At 47.7% G+C, this 17,534-nt stretch overlaps 1 protein-coding gene across 1 annotated transcript; it reads left to right on the plus strand.

The window, feature by feature from the left end:
* The first annotated feature begins 1,747 nt into the window (after positions 1–1,747).
* Positions 1,748–16,870, plus strand: LOC137301590 (ubiquitin carboxyl-terminal hydrolase 50-like). The gene is made up of 6 exons (XM_067971141.1): positions 1,748–1,860; positions 3,007–3,202; positions 10,474–10,638; positions 12,398–12,540; positions 13,997–14,129; positions 16,563–16,870. Exons 1-6 carry the CDS (start codon positions 1,775–1,777, stop codon positions 16,737–16,739), a joined length of 900 nt encoding a protein of 299 aa, XP_067827242.1. The 5' UTR covers positions 1,748–1,774; the 3' UTR covers positions 16,740–16,870.
* The last annotated feature ends 664 nt before the right edge of the window (positions 16,871–17,534 follow it).

Consider the following 17,534-nt stretch of genomic DNA (forward strand, 5'->3'; position numbering starts at 1 on the left):
ATTTCTTCACTCAGAGGGTGGTGAACCTGTGGAATTCTCTACCACAGAAGGCTGTGGAGGCCAAGTCATTAAATATATTTAAGAAGGAGACAGATAGATTTCTAGACACAAACGGCATCAAGGGGTATGGGGAGAGCAGGAATATGGTATTGAGATAGAGTATCAGCCATGATCATATTGAATGGTGGAGCAGGCTCGAAGGGCCGAATGGCCTACTCCTGCTCCTATTTTCTCTGTTTCTATGTTTGGAAATGGGATTAGGATCTGTTGGTGTCCTGGATACAGAAACTGTTTAATGACCCTGTGCAGAGGTGGAACCCCCCGTGTGTTCCTGAAATCCATGGAATCATTGAGTAACTTTTCCACCTTCAAAGTACGAGGAAGTCATTAGTCAGACTGCGTTCAGAGGTTGTTTTATTCCAGTGAGTGGAATAATAAGGGAATTCCTTTTCAGGATATTGCTTTGAAAGTGTGAAAGGTCAGCGAATGTGACTGGACGATGGACATTAATATCAGAACACACCATTGGTTGGGGAAGAAACAAGTTAGTTTAGCAGCTTGAGATGGTGGAGCCAATGTCCTCATTTCTAGCTGCTGCAGTTGGAAACTTTACATGAATGGAAAATCCTTTGATCAGCTGTGAAGCAGGATTCTGTAACTGCTGCGAGGAGTTGTCCATTCTTCCAGACAGGGGCAGGAGTGAAGAAGTGAGCGATCAGCCTTCGAAACCAGGCCCATTCCTGGCTCAGTGAGGTGCAGGGTATCGAGGTGACTCTGGGTTGCTCAACAGGTTCTGATTAAAAGAATCTCAAAACTCGGAGATGAGAAAAGGCCATTCGACCCATTTTGAAGCTCATTCCTTCAATGCCTGAACCCCTTCCCTCCCCGGCCATGCAGAGGCCAGTGGTGTAATCCACAGTCTTGAGATGTGATGAATCAGCTCAGCACAGAGTAGAACCATAGAATGATACAGCACAGGAGGAGGCCATTCAGCCCATCGTGCCTGTGCCGGCTCTTTGAAAGAGCTATCCAATTAATCTCACTCCCCTGCTCTTTCCCCAGAGCCCTGCGAATTCACTCCAGAGTGGGGAGACTAACCATTTTAAACTACAAAACAGAAAGATGAGGACGGAGAGACGGGAGAGGAATGATGCATCTCACCCCAGGGGACGCATCTTGAGGTCAATTCATTGCCTCCATTGACAACTCCAACAAATTGTGAACTCCGCGCGAGTTACTGCGAGGGTGAACTCAGGTCCTATCACTCCACGCGAGTTACTGCGAGGGTGAACTCAGGACCTATCACTCCACGCGAGTTACTGCGAGGGTGAACTCAGGACCTATCACTCCACGCGAGTTACTGCGAGGGTGAACTCAGGACCTATCACTCCACGCGAGTTACTGCGAGGGTGAACTCAGGTCCTATCACTCTATGCGAGTTACTGCGAGGGTGAACTCAGGACCTATCACTCCACGCGAGTTACTGCGAGGGTGAACTCAGGACCTATCACTCCGCGCGAGTTACTGCGAGGGTGAACTCAGGACCTATCACTCCACACAACAACTTGCAGCATTCTGTAGATGTAAGATAATGAAACTGGAGTTGTAATTGGTTTATTTTGATATTCTTTCCCCTAGAGCACGATACTACCATCTTGTACCTAAGTATAGCAACGGCTCCTTGGTGGGATCCAGTGTCTCTAATTCTGGCATTGAGAGGCAGGAGGGAGGATCTGGGCAGACTGGTCTTGGGAACTCTGGGAACACTTGCTACATGAATTGTATTTTACAGTGTCTCTGCAACACCACTCCACTGGTTGAATACTTTATAACAGGAACGTATGCTGATGATATAAACAGGTAAGAGCACAAGACAACACTTCAGGAAAGAACCCACAGGGAGAAAACAATAGTAATTCCTTGATATAAAAGTGCATTCCATGGTTCAGTCTACAGTTTAACAGACAGACATTGGGTGATATTGGACGACAGTTGCCTCTACGGTGAACCGTAAGCCAAGAGAACTCCAGGATCCACTCACAATGGTCTCTTGCTTTCCTGGATGACAATGGAGTTGGGGTAGTTGGCCAGAGGGAGAGACCCAGTGTGAGACAGTAAGAGAGGAAACCAACCTAAGCATGGGGGAGGGGGAGTGGGTGGGGGTGAGGTGAGGAGGCGGGATGGGGGAGGGGGGGAGGTGAGGAGGCGGGAGTGGGGGAGGGGGAGTGGGTGGGGGTTGAGGTGAGGGGGCAGGAGTGGGAGAGGGGGAGTGGGTGGGGGTGAGGTGCGAGGGATGGGGGAGGGGGAGTGGGGGATGGGGAGTGGGCGGGAGTGGAGGTGGGGGAGTGGGTGGAGGTGAAGTGCGAGGGGTGGGGGAGTGGGGAGGGGGAGTGAGTGGGGGGGTGAGGTGAGGGGGCAGGAGTGGGGGAGGGGGAGGGAGGGGCGGGATTGGAGGTGGGGGAGTGGGTGGGGGTGAGGTGTGAGGGATGGGGTGAGGTGAGGAGGCGGGAGTGGAGGTGGGGGAGTGGGTGGGGGTGAGGTGCGAGGGATGGGGGAGTGGGGAGGGGGAGTGAGTGGGGGGTGAGGTGAGGGCGCAGGAGTGGGGGAGTGGGAGGGAGAGGGGTGGGAGTGGGAGTGGGGGAGTGGGTGGGGGTGAGGTGAGGGGGCAGGAGTGGGGGAGGGGGAGTGGGGGAGGAGTGGGAGTGGGGGAGTGGGTGGGGGTGAGGTGTGAGGGATTGGGGGAGGGGCAGGAGTGGGGGAGGGGGAGTGGGTGGGGGTGAGGTGCGAGGGGTGGTGGAGTGGGGAGGGGGAGTAGGTGGGGGTGAGGTGTGAGGGGTGGGGGGAGTTGGGGAGGGGCAGGAGTGGGGGAGGGGCAGGGGTGGGGGAGGGGCAGGGGTGGGAGTGGGGGAGGGGCAGGAGTGGGGGGGGTTTGGATAATAAAATTGAACAGCAATGCTAACAAAAAATGTTGCATTTTGGGTTCTAACGGAGTTTTTCCTTGTTTAGAGGCCGAGGGGAACTTTGCAACGCCTTCTCCGCTCTGGTGATGGACATGTGGCTGGGGGATTGTGTTTATATATTTCCCGATGAAGTGAAGAGAGTCCTGGGGAAAATGCACGCTTCCTTCTCTGACGGCACTCAGCAGGATGCACAGGAGCTGCTACTTTTCTTCCTGAATGTTCTCCATAATGATCTTAAAAAAGTGAGTACAGGCCGACTGATCACAGAGGCTAAATACTCCCAAAGTGCAGAGGGAAACACTGTTTTTCATGGAGAGGTGAAGGTTAGGAAACTATAAGGGAATGGTCAGACTGGCCTCCCCTTTCACCCAGGGGGTAAACTATTCACCTCATTATTCTGATATTTACCTTTCTCCCTCCCTTGCTTTCTGTTCCCTAATTGAAAGTGTCGGTGGACCAGTTACTGCCCGAGCTCTGCCTGTGTGACTCTATCAGTTCATATAAAACACTGAACGAGTTTGCACTAAATGTCCGTGTGGTTTCGACCTAACCGAGTCTCACTGCTTTAATCGTTCACACATGAACATCGTTGATTGGGCGTTTCCGACCTTTTAAGTGCTTGATGGGAAATGTCTGAAGCTGATAGATGAATGTCTGGCCTTAGGAGTGAGGTGATTGGTCCAGGGAGTGGAATGGGAGACTGCGGGGGGGAATCAGTGTGAATCTGGGGAAGTATTGGGGAGACCTGGCCCAGGAATTGAGTTTTTGGGTCTAGGTGACGATGTGGAATTAGGGGATTGACCTGAGGGGAGAGATGGGATTTTGGGGAGTCTGACCTTTGCTGGTGCCATGAATTCAAGGTCACGCCCAGTGCATCAATGGGCAATCGGGCAGACTGCCCCTTGAGGAGTGAACTAATGACCTGAAGGAAAATATATGGAATTGGGGATTGTGTCTCCGGAGGAGATGTAGAATAGAGAAACTGCCAATAGGAAGCAATATTAGGGTGTGATGTTAAATCAGGAAGGCTGGTCTGTGGGATAGATGTAGAGTCAGAGACTCTGGGCAGATGTAGTCACAATGGGAGATTTCCCCTGTGCCCCTGTGAATGTTTCCATATTATCATCAGTTCCCAAAGAATCCTGCACCCTTTCGGGAGAGTCAGTCTGGCCCAGATGTGGAGTAGGGGTTTGCTGGGGTAAGTGATGGGGAATCAGGGAGCCATTGTCTATAAGAAGGTCTGTAACCTGGGGAAAGTGATGGATCAAAGAGACTGACCTGAGTGGCAGGAGAAAGAGGGAGCACCCTGAGTCTGAGAGTAAACCCTTGACAAATAATTGGGTTTTGGTAATGCATTTTTGAAGATACAAAAGACTGAGGATTGTTTTAGATCCAATTTTTAAAAGTATTGAGTATTTCTTGTAATTAGTCAGAGGCTGGAAAAGGGGAGGAGCTAAGGAATGTGAGCTGGCTCCTTGAACGAGCGATCCAATTGGTCCCACTCTCCCGCTCTTTCCCTTCAGCCCTGCAATTTTCAGTATTTATCCAATTCCTTTTTGAAAGTTATTATTGAATCTGTTCCCACCGCCCTTTCAGGCAGTGAATTCCAGATCATCACAACTCGCTGCGTAAAATAAATTCTCCTCATCTCCCCTCTGGCTCTTTTGCCGATCACCTTAAGTCTGTGTCCTCTGGTTACCGACCCTCCTGTCACTGGAAACAGTTTCTCCTTATTTACTCTATCAAAACCCTTCATGATTTTGAACACCTCGATCAAATCTCCCCTTAACCTTCTCTGCTCTAAGGAGAACAATCCCAGCTTCTCCAGTCTCTCCACATAACTGAGGTCCCTCATCCCTGGAATCATTCTGGTAAATCTATTCTGCACCCTCCCTAAAGCCTTCACAACCTTCCTAAAGTGTGGTGCCCAGAATTGGACACAATACTCCAGCTGAGGCCAAACCAGTGTTTTATAAAGGTTCATCATAACTTCCTTGCTTTTGTACTCTGTGCCTCTATTTAAAAAGCTCAAGATCCCATATGAATTTTTTAACAGCCTTCTCAACTTGTCCTGCCACCTTCAAAGATTTGTGTACGTACACCCCCAGGTCTCTCTGTAGCATTTGGTTTATATTGCCTCTCCTTGTTCTTCCTACGGAAAAGCAGGGCTGCTCACAGTGAGTTTTCCTCCGTGACCTCTTGGCCTGGAACAATCAAAAGGCGATTCCTGAATCCAGAGACCTTTGGACTGTAGGGTCTCAAGTTGCCTGTGTCTGTTTTGTCCCACTTTTTGAATACAGGCCCCCATTAACCTGTTTCCAATCTGCTGGTACTTCCCCAGTGTTGATTGATTCGCTTATAATGATTGTCAGTGCCTCACAAATCTCCACCCTAGTCTCTGTGATAAAAGAAATCCTAACCTGGGGGTTTATTTGCTTTAAATTTATCCCGGACTTCCTTCATATTGAAATCTTGACTTTTGCCATGGTTCTTATTTTGAGGGGAAGGCATGTCTTATCCCACTTTCTCTCTCTCTCTCTCTATCCCACACACTCTCTCTCCCTCTATCCCACTTTCTCTCTCTCTATCACACACACTCTCTCCCTCTATCCCACTTTCTCTCTCTCTCTCTCTATCCCACACACACTCTCTCCCTCTATCCCACTTTCTCTCTCTCTATCACACACACTCTCTCCCTCTATCCCACTTTCTCTCTTTCTATCCCACACACTTTCTCTCTCTATCCCACTTTCTCTCTCTCTCTCTCTATCCCACACACTCTCTCTCCCTCTATCCCACTTTATCTCTCTCTATCCCACACACTCTCTCCCTCTATCCCACTTTCTCTCTCTCTCTCTATCCCACAAACTCTCTCCCTCTATCCCACTTTATCTCTGTCCCACACTCTCTGTCCCACACACTCTATCCCACTCTTTCCCTCTATCCAACTTTATCTCTCTCTCTCTATATCCCACACACTTTCTCCCTATCCCATTTTCTCTCTCAATATTTGAATTGATTGAGTGATGGATTGATTGATTAATGGATTGGTTGATTAATTAATTGATTAATGGATTGATGGATTGATTAATGGATTGATTAATGGATTGGTAGATTGATGGATTGATTGATGGATTGATTAATGGATTGATTGATTAATGGATTGATTGATTGATTGATGGATTAATTGATTGATAGATTGAATGATGGATTGATTGATGGATTGATTGATGGATTGATGGATTGATTGATTAATAGATTGAATGATTGATGGATTGATTGATGGATTGATGGATTGATTGATGGATTGAATGATGGATTGATTGATGGATTGATTAATGGATTGATGGATTAATTGATTGATAGATTGAATGATGGATTGATTGATGGATTGATGGATTGATTAATGGATTGATTGATGGATTGATGGATTGATTGATTAATGGATTGATTGATTGATTGATGGATTAATTGATTGATAGATTGAATGATGGATTGATTGATTAATGGATTGATTGATTGATTGATGGATTAATTGATTGATAGATTGAATGATGGATTGATTGATGGATTGAATGATGGATTGATTGATGGATTGATGGATTGATTAATGGATTGATTGATGGATTGATGGATTGATTGATGGATTGAATGATGGATTGATTGATGGATTGATTAATGGATTGAATGATGGATTGATTGATGGATTGATTGATGGATTGATGGATTGATTAATGGATTGATTGATGGATTGATGGATTGATTGATGGATTGATGGATTGAATGATGGATTGATTGATGGATTGATGGATTGATTAATGGATTGATTGATGGATTGAATGATGGATTGATTGATGGATTGATGGATTGATTAATGGATTGAATGATGGATTGATTAATGGATTGATTGATGGATTGAATGATGGATTGATTGATGGATTGATTGATGGATTGAATGATGGATTGATTGATGGATTGATTGATGGATTGATTAATGGATTGAATGATGGATTGATTGATGGATTGATTGATGGATTGATGGATTGATTAATGGATTGAATGATGGATTGATTGATGGATTGATGGATTGATTAATGGATTGATTGATGGATTGATTGATAAATGGATTGAATAATTGACTTGGAGGGGAACGTGCAGGTGGTGTTGTTCCCATGCGCCTGCTGCCCTTGTCCTTCTAGGTGGTGGAGGTCGCGGGTTTGGGAGGTGTTGTCGAAGAAGCCTTGGCGAGTTGCTGCAGTCCATCCTGTAGATGGTACACACTGCAGCCACAGTGCGTCGGTGGTGAAGGGAGTGAATGTTTAGGGTGGTGGATGAGGTGCCAATCAAACGGGCTGCTTTGTCCTGGATGGTGTCGAGCTTCTTGAGTGTTGTTGGAGCTGCACTCATCCAGGCAAGTGGAGAGTATTCCATCACACTCCTGACTTGTGCCTTGTAGATGGTGGAAAGGCTTTGGGGAGTCAGGAGGTGAGTCACTCGCCGCAGAATACCCAGCCTCTGACCTGCTCTTGTAGCCACAGTATTTATATGGCTGTTCCAGTTAAGTTTCTGGTCAATGGTGACCCCCCAGGATGGTAATGCTGTTGAATGTCAAGGGGAGGTGGTTAGACTCTCTCTTGTTGGAGATGGTCATTGCCTGGCACTTGTCTGGCACGAATGTTACTTGCCACTTATCAGCCCAAGCCTGGATGTTGTCCAGGTCTTGCTGCATGCAGGCACGGACTGCTTCATTATCTGGGGGGTTGCGAATGGAACTGAACTGTACATTCATCAGCGAACATCCCCATTTCTGACCTTATGATGGAGGGAAGGTCATTGATGAAGCAGCTGAAGATGGTTGGGCCAAGTGCACTGCCCTGAGGAACTCCTGCAGCAATGCCCTGGGGCTGAGATGATTGGCCTCCAACAACCACTACCATCTTCCTTTGTGCTAGGTATGACTCCAGCCACTGGAGAGTTTTCCCCCTGATTCCCATTGACTTCAATTTTACTAGGGCTCCTTGGTGCCACACTCGGTCAAATGCTGCCTTGATGTCAAGGGCAGTCACTCTCACCTCACCTCTGGAATTCAGCTCTTTTGTCCATGTTTGGACCAAGGCTGTAATGAGGTCTGGAGCCGAGTGGTTCTGGCAGAACCCAAACTGAGCATCGGTGAGCAGGTTATTGGTGAGTAAGTGCCGCTTGATAGCACTGTCGACAACACCTTCCATTGCTTTGCTGATGATTGAGAGTAGACTGATGGGGTGGTAATTGGCCGGATTGGATTTGTCCTGCTTTTTGTGGACAGGACATACCTGGGCAATTTTCCACATTGTCGGGTAGATGCCAGTGTTATAGCAGTACTGGAACAGCTTGGCTAGAGGCGCAGCTAGTTCTGGAGCACAAGTCTTCAGCACTACAGCTGGGATGTTGTCGGGGCCCATAGCCTTTGCTGAATCCAGTGCACTCAGCCGTTTCTTGATATCACGTGGAGTGAATCGAATTGGCTGAAGACTGGCTTCCGTGATGGTGGGGATATCGGGAGGAGGCCGAGATGGATCATCCACTCGGCACTTCTGGCTGAAGATGGTTGCAAATGCTTCAGCCTTGTCTTTTGCACTCACGTGCTGGACTCCACCATCATTGAGGATGGGGATGTTTGCAGAGCCTCCTCCTCCCGTTAGTTGTTTAATTGTCCACCACCATTCACGACTGGATGTGGCAGGACTGCAGAGCTTTGATCTGATCCGTTGGTTGTGGAATCGATTAGCTCTGTCTATAGCATGTTGCTTCCGCTGTTTAGCATGCATGTAGTCCTGAGTTGTAGCTTCACCAGGTTGGCACCTCATTTTTAGGTACACCTGGTGCTGCTCCTGGCATGCTCTTCTACACTCCTCATTGAACCAGGGTTGATCCCCTGGCTTGTTGGTAATGGTAGAGTGAGGAATATGCCGGGCCATGAGGTTACAGATTGTGCTGGAATACAATTCTGCTGCTGCTGATGGCCCACAGTGCCTCATGGATGCCCAGTTTTGAGCTGCTAGATCTGTTCTGAATCTATCCCATTTAGCACGGTGGTAGTGCCACACAACACGTTGGATGGTGTCCTCAGTGCGAAGACGGGACTTCATCTCCACGAGGACTGTGCGGTGGTCACTCCTACCAATACTGTCATGGACAGATGCATTTGCGACAGGTAGATTGGTGAGGACGAGGTCAAGTAGGTTTTTCCCTCGTGTGGGTTCGCTCACCACCTGCCGCAGGCCCAGTCTAGCAGCTATGTCCTTCAGGACTCGGCCAGCTCGGTCAGTAGTGGTGCTACCGAGCCACTCTTGGTGATGGACATTGAAGTCCCCCACCCAGAGTACATTTTGTGCCCTTGCTACCCTCAGTGCTTCCTCCAAGTGGTGCTCAGCATGGAGGAGGACTGATTCATCAGCTGAGGGAGGACGGTAGGTGGTAATCAGCAGGAGGTTTCCTTGCCCATGTTTGACCTGATGCTATGAGATTTCATGGGGTCCAGAGTCAATGTTGAGGACTCCCAGGGCCACTCCCTCCTGACTGTATATCACTGTACCGTCACCTCTGGTGGGTCTGTCCTGCTGGTGGGACAGGACATACCCAGGGATGGTGATGGAAGAGTCTGGGATGTTGGCTGAAAGGCATGAGTATGGCTATGTCAGGCTGTTGCTTGACTAGTCTGTGGGACAGCTCTCCCAATTTTGGCATAAGTCCCCTGATGTTAGTGAGGAGGACTTTGCAGGGTCGACTGGGCTTGGTTTGCCTTTGTCGTGTCCGGTGTCTTGTGGTCCGATGCCGGGTGGTCCGTCCGGTTTTATTCTTATTATGACTTTTTTTAGCGAGATTGTACAACTGAGTGTCTTGCTAGGCCATTTCAGAGGGCGATTAAGAATCAACCACATTGCTGTGGGTCTGGAGTCACATATAGGCCAGACCGGGTAAGGACGGCAGGTTTCCTGATTGATTGATGGATTAATTGATTGATGGATGGATTGATTGATGGATTAATTGATTGATGAATTGATTGATGGATTAATTGATTGATTAATGGATTGATTGATTGATGAATTGATTGATGGATTGATTGATTGATGGATGGATTGATGGATTGATTGATTGATGGATGGATTGATGGATTGATTGATTAATGAATGGATTGATTGATTAATGGATTGATTGATGGATTGTGCAGTTTATTATTGCATGGTTAGTATTGTAGCCAATGTTAGGCCAGTTTTATGAAATTGCGGGATAGATTAGTTGTGCATTTATAAAATCTACTTTATCATGTTTGTTGTTCTGTAGTCTGTCACGATGCCCTAATTGATATTTCTAACAAAATTGTAAATGTGTTAAAGAAGATCTGATTTTATTAGAAATGGCGATGTGTTTGAATTTCTGGATGATTGATAATTCCTCACTGGCTCAGGGTCTTTATATCGTAGATTTCAGATTTTTCACAGGGACGGTAAATTATGCATTTTTCTCTCATCAGCCGACAGGAATGAGAAACATGGAAACGTCAATTGTTACAAAGCTATTTCAGGGGCAACTGAGCTATGTAAAACTGTGTCTAAGTTGTTACCACAAGTCTAGCCAAGCAGAGAACTTTCTGAGCCTCTCTCTGCCAATGCCTCCTGACAGCAGGTGCTCTATTCAGGTAAAAAATTATCACCATTTTGTTAAGTGTGGAATAAAAATATTTTTTTCTTTTTTTTCCCTCCCATTTTAGTTTTTTTTTCTCTCACCTGCAGCTTTAAACTTTCCCTTGTTCAGTGTGGCTCCAATGTGCTGCCAGCTCCACTCTTGCCAGATGCTGGCCGGTTGCCTTGGGCTGGCCTGCTCGATTGTTATTTCTCCTCTTCCTTATGTGGTTGTGCTTCACCTTCATTTGAAACATCTCCCCCCACTCCTGAATCTGCACCTCATACCTTACTGAGACCAGGACAATCACCAGGACATTCTGCTACTCTGTGGCACAGCGAGTTCCTGCACCAACACGCCATGTCATCCAGGGAAGACTATTCTGTCGCGGCTCCATTGCAGAGGTGTTGTGTGGGCAGCTGCATGTGACTATCCTTAGAGTGCAAGGGAAGTTTTCAATGAGAGTTACAGAAGCTTCTCTCCTGTCAAACTAGTCTCGTGACTCCTTCCTGAGCTACAGAACTGTGAGGAGTCAGCTGGTTAATGAAGTTGAGACCTGGAAGTAGAGATGCTACAAATAAGAACATAAGAAATAGGAGCAGGAGTGGGCCATTCGGCCCCTCGAGCCTGCTCCGCCATTCAATCAGATCATGGCTGATCTTCGATCTCAACTCCACTTTCCCGCCCGATCCCCATTTCCCTTGATTCCCTTAGTGTCCAAAAATCTAGCGATCTCAACCTTCAATACACTTAATAACCACAACCCTCTGGGATAGAGAATTCCAAAGAATCACAACCCTCTGAGTGAAAAAACTTTTCCTCATCTAGTCCTAAATGGCTGACCCCTTATCTTGAGATTATGCCCCCTACTTCTAGCCTCTCCAGTCAGGGGAAACAGCCTCTCAGCATCTACCCTGTCAAGCCCGCTAAGAATTTTATAAGATCACATCTCAATCCTTCTAAACTCCAGAGAATATAGACTCGTTCTACTCAATCTCTTCCCTCAGGACAACCCAGAATGTCCAGGTGATTGTCCTGATCTCAGTAAGGTACTAAGGGCAGGTTCAGGAGTGGGGGAGCTGTTGCAAATGTCATATTGCAGTCTGTCAGACACTAGGCAAAATATGCTGTTGGGGATTGGCTACAGGTTATCAAAGACCCAGTGCAACCAAGACAGCAATCCCCATTGGTCAATGCAACACCGCACAGGGCATCTAAAAACAGCAAAACTACTTAAACTGCAGTGAGCCCCCTCCTCAAAGATCAGCAGTTTGTTATCTGAGTGTTATTCAGCTCTTTACGTCCTTTCTCTGGTAATAACACAAAACCCAGGGAGGTCAAACTTGCTGTTTGTAGATTGGATTGAACCTATGTGGAGATTCCTTTACAAATACCCTTGTGCAGAGCTAGTATTTGTCACAGTGGCAGGTTTCCCTTTCTAGGAGACTCGGGTGGTGTGTCTCCTGGGTACCAGGTTAGCACAGTGCCTGGTGCCTGATGGGATTTGTGAGTTCAGGGGTCAGCCTGGTGCTGTGTTTGGATGCAGTGGGTTAGCATTGCTGGGAAAGGGTCTGCAGGAAGGGCAGCCCAACTCCTGGGGCTGAATCTCCCAATGGTCTCCGGAGAGTCAGTGGCTCATCCACTGAAGTTATTGTGGGAGAGCAGGAAATTCCCCTCCCCACAGTGGAAGTGTGTCCCAGTCTCCAACACTTGCTGTATTTGGAGGGAGGGGTTGTTGGGTCAGAGTGAGGGATTATAATTCTGCTGTTTGTTAGGATTGTCTCAGACTGTTCTTTAAAGAAGAGATCCTCAGCTCAAGGGACCAGCCTTTCTGCTCCTTTTGTGGGAGGAAGCAAGATCAGACAGAAAGTATCCAGCTGTTGAAAGCACCTGATATTATCATCATCCATCTGAAACGGTGAGTGCAGGAACTCATTGCCCAGGTGCCATTTATCAGACTGGCTCCTTTGTTCCAAAGTTAATGTTATAGAAAGACTTCCTTTTCTTTAGTTTTAGTTTCATAATTTTTAACATTTACATACAACAGGTGCTTTGACCAATCAGGCAATGCAGCTTTTATAATATGTTACCACAAACTAAGTCACTTCTTACTGCACTTGTTTGATGAGAGATGGCTGCCAATTCTCTGTTCTGTAACTGGCCGCTGGGAGGAGGGAAACACTGAACTGCTCAACTGGAACTTGGATTATTTTTTGCTGCGACAGCTGCTGAGCATCAACCCGGCAGGACACTCCCCCCGGGCGGGTCGATACAGACTCTCCAAATGGTCATTGCTGATGGAATTGACTCACCCTAAGTGAGGAATCTGAGGGCAATCTGTGGAACTGGACACCGTGAAGGAGCTTTTAGGTGAAGAAAACTTTCCCGAAATATCACGATCCACTTTATTGTGAATATTTTATTTATTATCTCTGTTCCCAGGAGTAAAGTTTTGAGCAGTTCAGGCAGTAAAACTACTGACTGCCAGATGAGCTGTAGCAGTTTGGGAGGGAACTGTCCCGCCCATTTGCTGTTCACATCTGGAGGGATTTCGCTGCCCTTCACCGGGAGCTCCGTCCACCAATCCCGACCCTTCACCGGGAGCTCCGTCCACCAATCCCGACCCTTCACCGGGAGCTCCGTCCACCAATCCCGACCCTTCACCGGGAGCTCCGTCCACCAATCCCGACCCTTCATCGGGTGCTCCGTCCACCAATCCTGACCCTTCACCGGGAGCTCCGTCCACCAATCCCGACCCTTCATCGGGTGCTCCGTCCACCAATCCCGACCCTTCACTGGGTGCTCAGTCCACCAATCCCGACCCTTCACTGGGTGCTCAGTCCACCAATCCTGACCCTTCACCGGGTGCTCCGTCCACCAATCCCGACCCTTCACTGGGAGCTCCGTCCACCAATCCCGACCCTTCATCGGGTGCTCCGTCCACCAATCCCGACCCTTCACCGGGTGCTCCGTCCACCAATCCCGACCCTTCACTGGGTGCTCAGTCCACCAATCCCGACCCTTCACTGGGTGCTCAGTCCACCAATCCCGACCCTTCACCGGGAGCTCCGTCCACCAATCCCGACCCTTCACTGGGTGCTCAGTCCACCAATCCCGACCCTTCACTGGGTGCTCAGTCCACCAATCCCGACCCTTCATCGGGTGCTCAGTCCACCAATCCCGACCCTTCATCGGGAGCTCCGTCCACCAATCCCGACCCTTCACCGGGTGCTCAGTCCACCAATCCCGACCCTTCACTGGGTGCTCAGTCTGTCGATCTTTGTTCTGCCTGATTGGTTCTGTTTGTGACATAAGCGTTCGGAATCATAAAAAAATATAATTAATCATCCAGAATTCCCTCTCTCTCCTGCTAGCTTTGAATCTGATGATCACGGTAATAGAAAATTGACCAGTACTGTGACCTTTCCACTCGAAGATCTCGATCTATCCCAATATACAACCTCCCCATCAACTCAACAGCTGAAGTATCATCTCTATGCTGTTGTGGTAAGTGATGTAATTCAATCTACTGCCGGCAATTGGACCTCACTTTTCCTTCCCAATCGCTTGTCAGCTTCAGAAATATTAATATCAATTGAGAGGAGGCGTCCTTTCCAAAGATCTGTTAATGGATTCTAAAGGGGGTGCAGGAACAGAGAGATCTGGGGGTTTATGGGCACAAATCGTTGAAGGTGGCAGGGCAGGTTGAGAAAGTGGCTAAAAAAGCATACAGGATGCTGGCTTTACGAATAGAGGCATAGAGTACAAAAGCAAGGAAGTCATGATGAACCTTTATAAAACACTGGTTCGACCACAACTGGAGTATTGTGTCCAATTCTGAGCACTTTAGGAAGGATGTGCAGTCCTTCGAGAGGGTGCAGAATAGATATCCAGTTTAAAAATAATGGGTCTCCCATTTAAGACGGAGATGAGGAGAAATTTTTTCTCTCAGAGGGTCGTGAGTCTGTGGAACTCCCTTCCCCAGAGAGCGGTGGAGGCAGGGTCATTGAATATTTTTAAGGCTGAATTAGATAGATTCCTGATTAACAAGGGAGTCAAAGGTTATAGTAGGTAGACGGGAAAGTAGGGTCACAATCAGATCAGCCATGATCTAATCAAATGGCAGAGCAGGCTCGAGGGATCTGCAGAAACCCCCCCTCTCCATATCTACAAAAAACCCCCCTCTCCACACCTACAGAAACCCACCTCTCCATATCTACAAAAAACCCCCCTCTCCACACCTACAGAAACCCACCTCTCCATATCTACAAAAACCCCCCCTCTCCACACCTACAGAAACCCCCCCTCTCCATACCCACAGAAACCCCCCCTCTCCATACCTACAGAAACCCCCCCTCTCCATACCCACAGAAACCCCCCCTCTCCATACCTACAGAAACCCCCCCTCTCCACACCTACAGAAACCCCCCCTCTCCATACCTACAGAAACCCCCCCTCTCCATACCTACAGAAACCCCCCCTCTCCATACCTACAGAAACCCCCCCTCTCCATACCCACAGAAACCCCCCCTCTCCATAACGACAGAAACCCCCCCTCTCCATACCTACAGAAACCCCCCCTCTCCATACCTACAGAAACTCCCCCTCTCCATAATGACAGAAACCCCCCCTCTCCATACCCACAGAAACCCCCCCTCTCCATACCCACAGAAACCCCCCCTCTCCACACCTACAGAAACCCCCCCTCTCCACACCTACAGAAACCCCCCCTCTCCATACCTACAGAAACCCCCCCTCTCCATACCTACAGAAACCCCCCCTCTCCATACCTACAGAAACCCCCCCTCTCCATACCTACAGAAACCCCCCCTCTCCACACCTACAGAAACCCCCCCTCTCCATACCTACAGAAACCCCCCCTCTCCATACCTACAGAAACCCCCCCTCTCCATACCTACAGAAACTCCCCCTCTCCATAACGACAGAAACCCCCCCTCTCCACACCTACAGAAACCCCCCCTCTCCATACCCACAGAAACCCCCCCTCTCCATACCTACAGAAACTCCCCCTCTCCATAACGACAGAAACCCCCCCTCTCCATACCCACAGAAACCCCCCCTCTCCACACCTACAGAAACCCCCCCTCTCCATACCCACAGAAACCCCCCCTCTCCACACCTACAGAAACCCCCCCTCTCCACACCCACAGAAACCCCCCCTCTCCACACCTACAGATCCTGAGAACAAAGGGAAGAAAGGGATAAAGTTATGGATGAAGTATGTTGGATATGTTGGATTAGGGGAGGTTCCATCTCAAATCCATTAGGAATTGACCCCATCACAGTAATGGCTCAGAGCAGGACCATGACATGAAGTGGAAACAAGGGAAGAATGACTGAGGGAGGTCGGTCTTGAAAATGACGATTGTAGTTTTGTTTCTGAGAACAATTCTCTTTTCTGAACTATGTTACAATGGTTAATGTAACATTTTATAAAACCCTTTATCAGCACCCCACATGTTGGTATATTGCACCCGGGCTACAGGGGGTAGGGTACAATTATACCACACAGTCATTCTTGGGTGCTGTCAGTAGCGGGGGGCCACACAGTAGGTTGGATACTTTTCAATAGAAAGGAAGATTTGGAGGGTGAGTCACTGTTGGGAACTCTCACAGCCGGAGGGGGTTGGGTAGTGAGGCTTGCAGCAGGACTGGAAGCAGTCATTTTCCCTCTCCCTCTCTCTGAGTGAGGAATATAAATGAGGCCACTTGATTCTCACTCATTTGACACCGAAGGGGGAACTAAACGTCTAAAGATCAAGTACATATTCCTTTGGATCACTGTCCCATCAAGGTCATTGTGTCAGATGTTAATTTAAAAAAATATCATTTATAGTTTGAGCCCCACTGATTGTTTCTATAATTACAATGTACGTATGGAGTCAGGGTGAATTTCTGTGACCCTTTCTCTCTCCACAGAATCATACAGGCACTTTAGACAGTGGTCATTACACAGCCTACTGCAAGAATCCAGTAACGCAGAACTGGCACGAGTTCAATGATTCGAAAGTGACCAACATATCGGAGCAGAAGATCCAGTCTCCAGCTGCCTATGTTCTTTTTTATAATTGCGTGAATTTTCAGTGGGCTCAGTAATTACATCTCAGACAGGCTACAACAATAAACTGTTTCCCTATGATCCTGTTTTCATTCTGTACTTGCCCAAGAAGCAGCACTCAATATAAATTATGTAATTAATTCTAACTTTTGATAATTCATATGCTGTTATTTTATCTGTTATTGTCCTAAGTACACTCTGTCCCATGGATTAAAGGAATCTCTTCTGCAAATGGTCTTTGGTGCAGTGTGTGATCTGATGCACTTCTATTACAAAGCAGGCAGCTTCAGGGCAACAAGCAATTCATCATCATCACAGGAAGTGTGATTTACACCCGAGTAACTGAATTTTGCATCATGTCCCGGAGGCAGTGGAAATGTGAGCAATAACTGATCACTCACCTGACCATCAGCTTGCCTCCCACAGTGACGTGGTTAACGAGGCAGGAGGAAATCCCAAGGAGAGTTATCCCTCCAGGTAACAGTGGATGCCTTCCTTGGAGTGGTATTTGCAAAGGCTATGACCAGATTACCTTTTCTCTAGGGCTGCAGCTGGGGTGTGGGCAGTGGCCAACAGGAATCCTAGGATTCGATAACTTTACAAACAAATAACTATTTCCTATTAAATATCGTACCCAACACATCATATATCTCATCTTTAGGATGTACCACAGCACTTAGCTAAATGGTGATACTACATCTCTCTTTATAACTCTGATATAAGCTTCATTGACCACTTTGCATTCCCCAGGGCTCTGTGATTTATAATGCAATCGTATCGCTCCCATTAAAGAGTCTTCTCGCAGTTTTACTTCTGATGCTGCCCTGGTGCCC

Source organism: Heptranchias perlo, chromosome 34, assembly GCF_035084215.1.
Source record: "Heptranchias perlo isolate sHepPer1 chromosome 34, sHepPer1.hap1, whole genome shotgun sequence".
Taxonomy (NCBI): Eukaryota; Metazoa; Chordata; class Chondrichthyes; order Hexanchiformes; family Hexanchidae; genus Heptranchias; species Heptranchias perlo.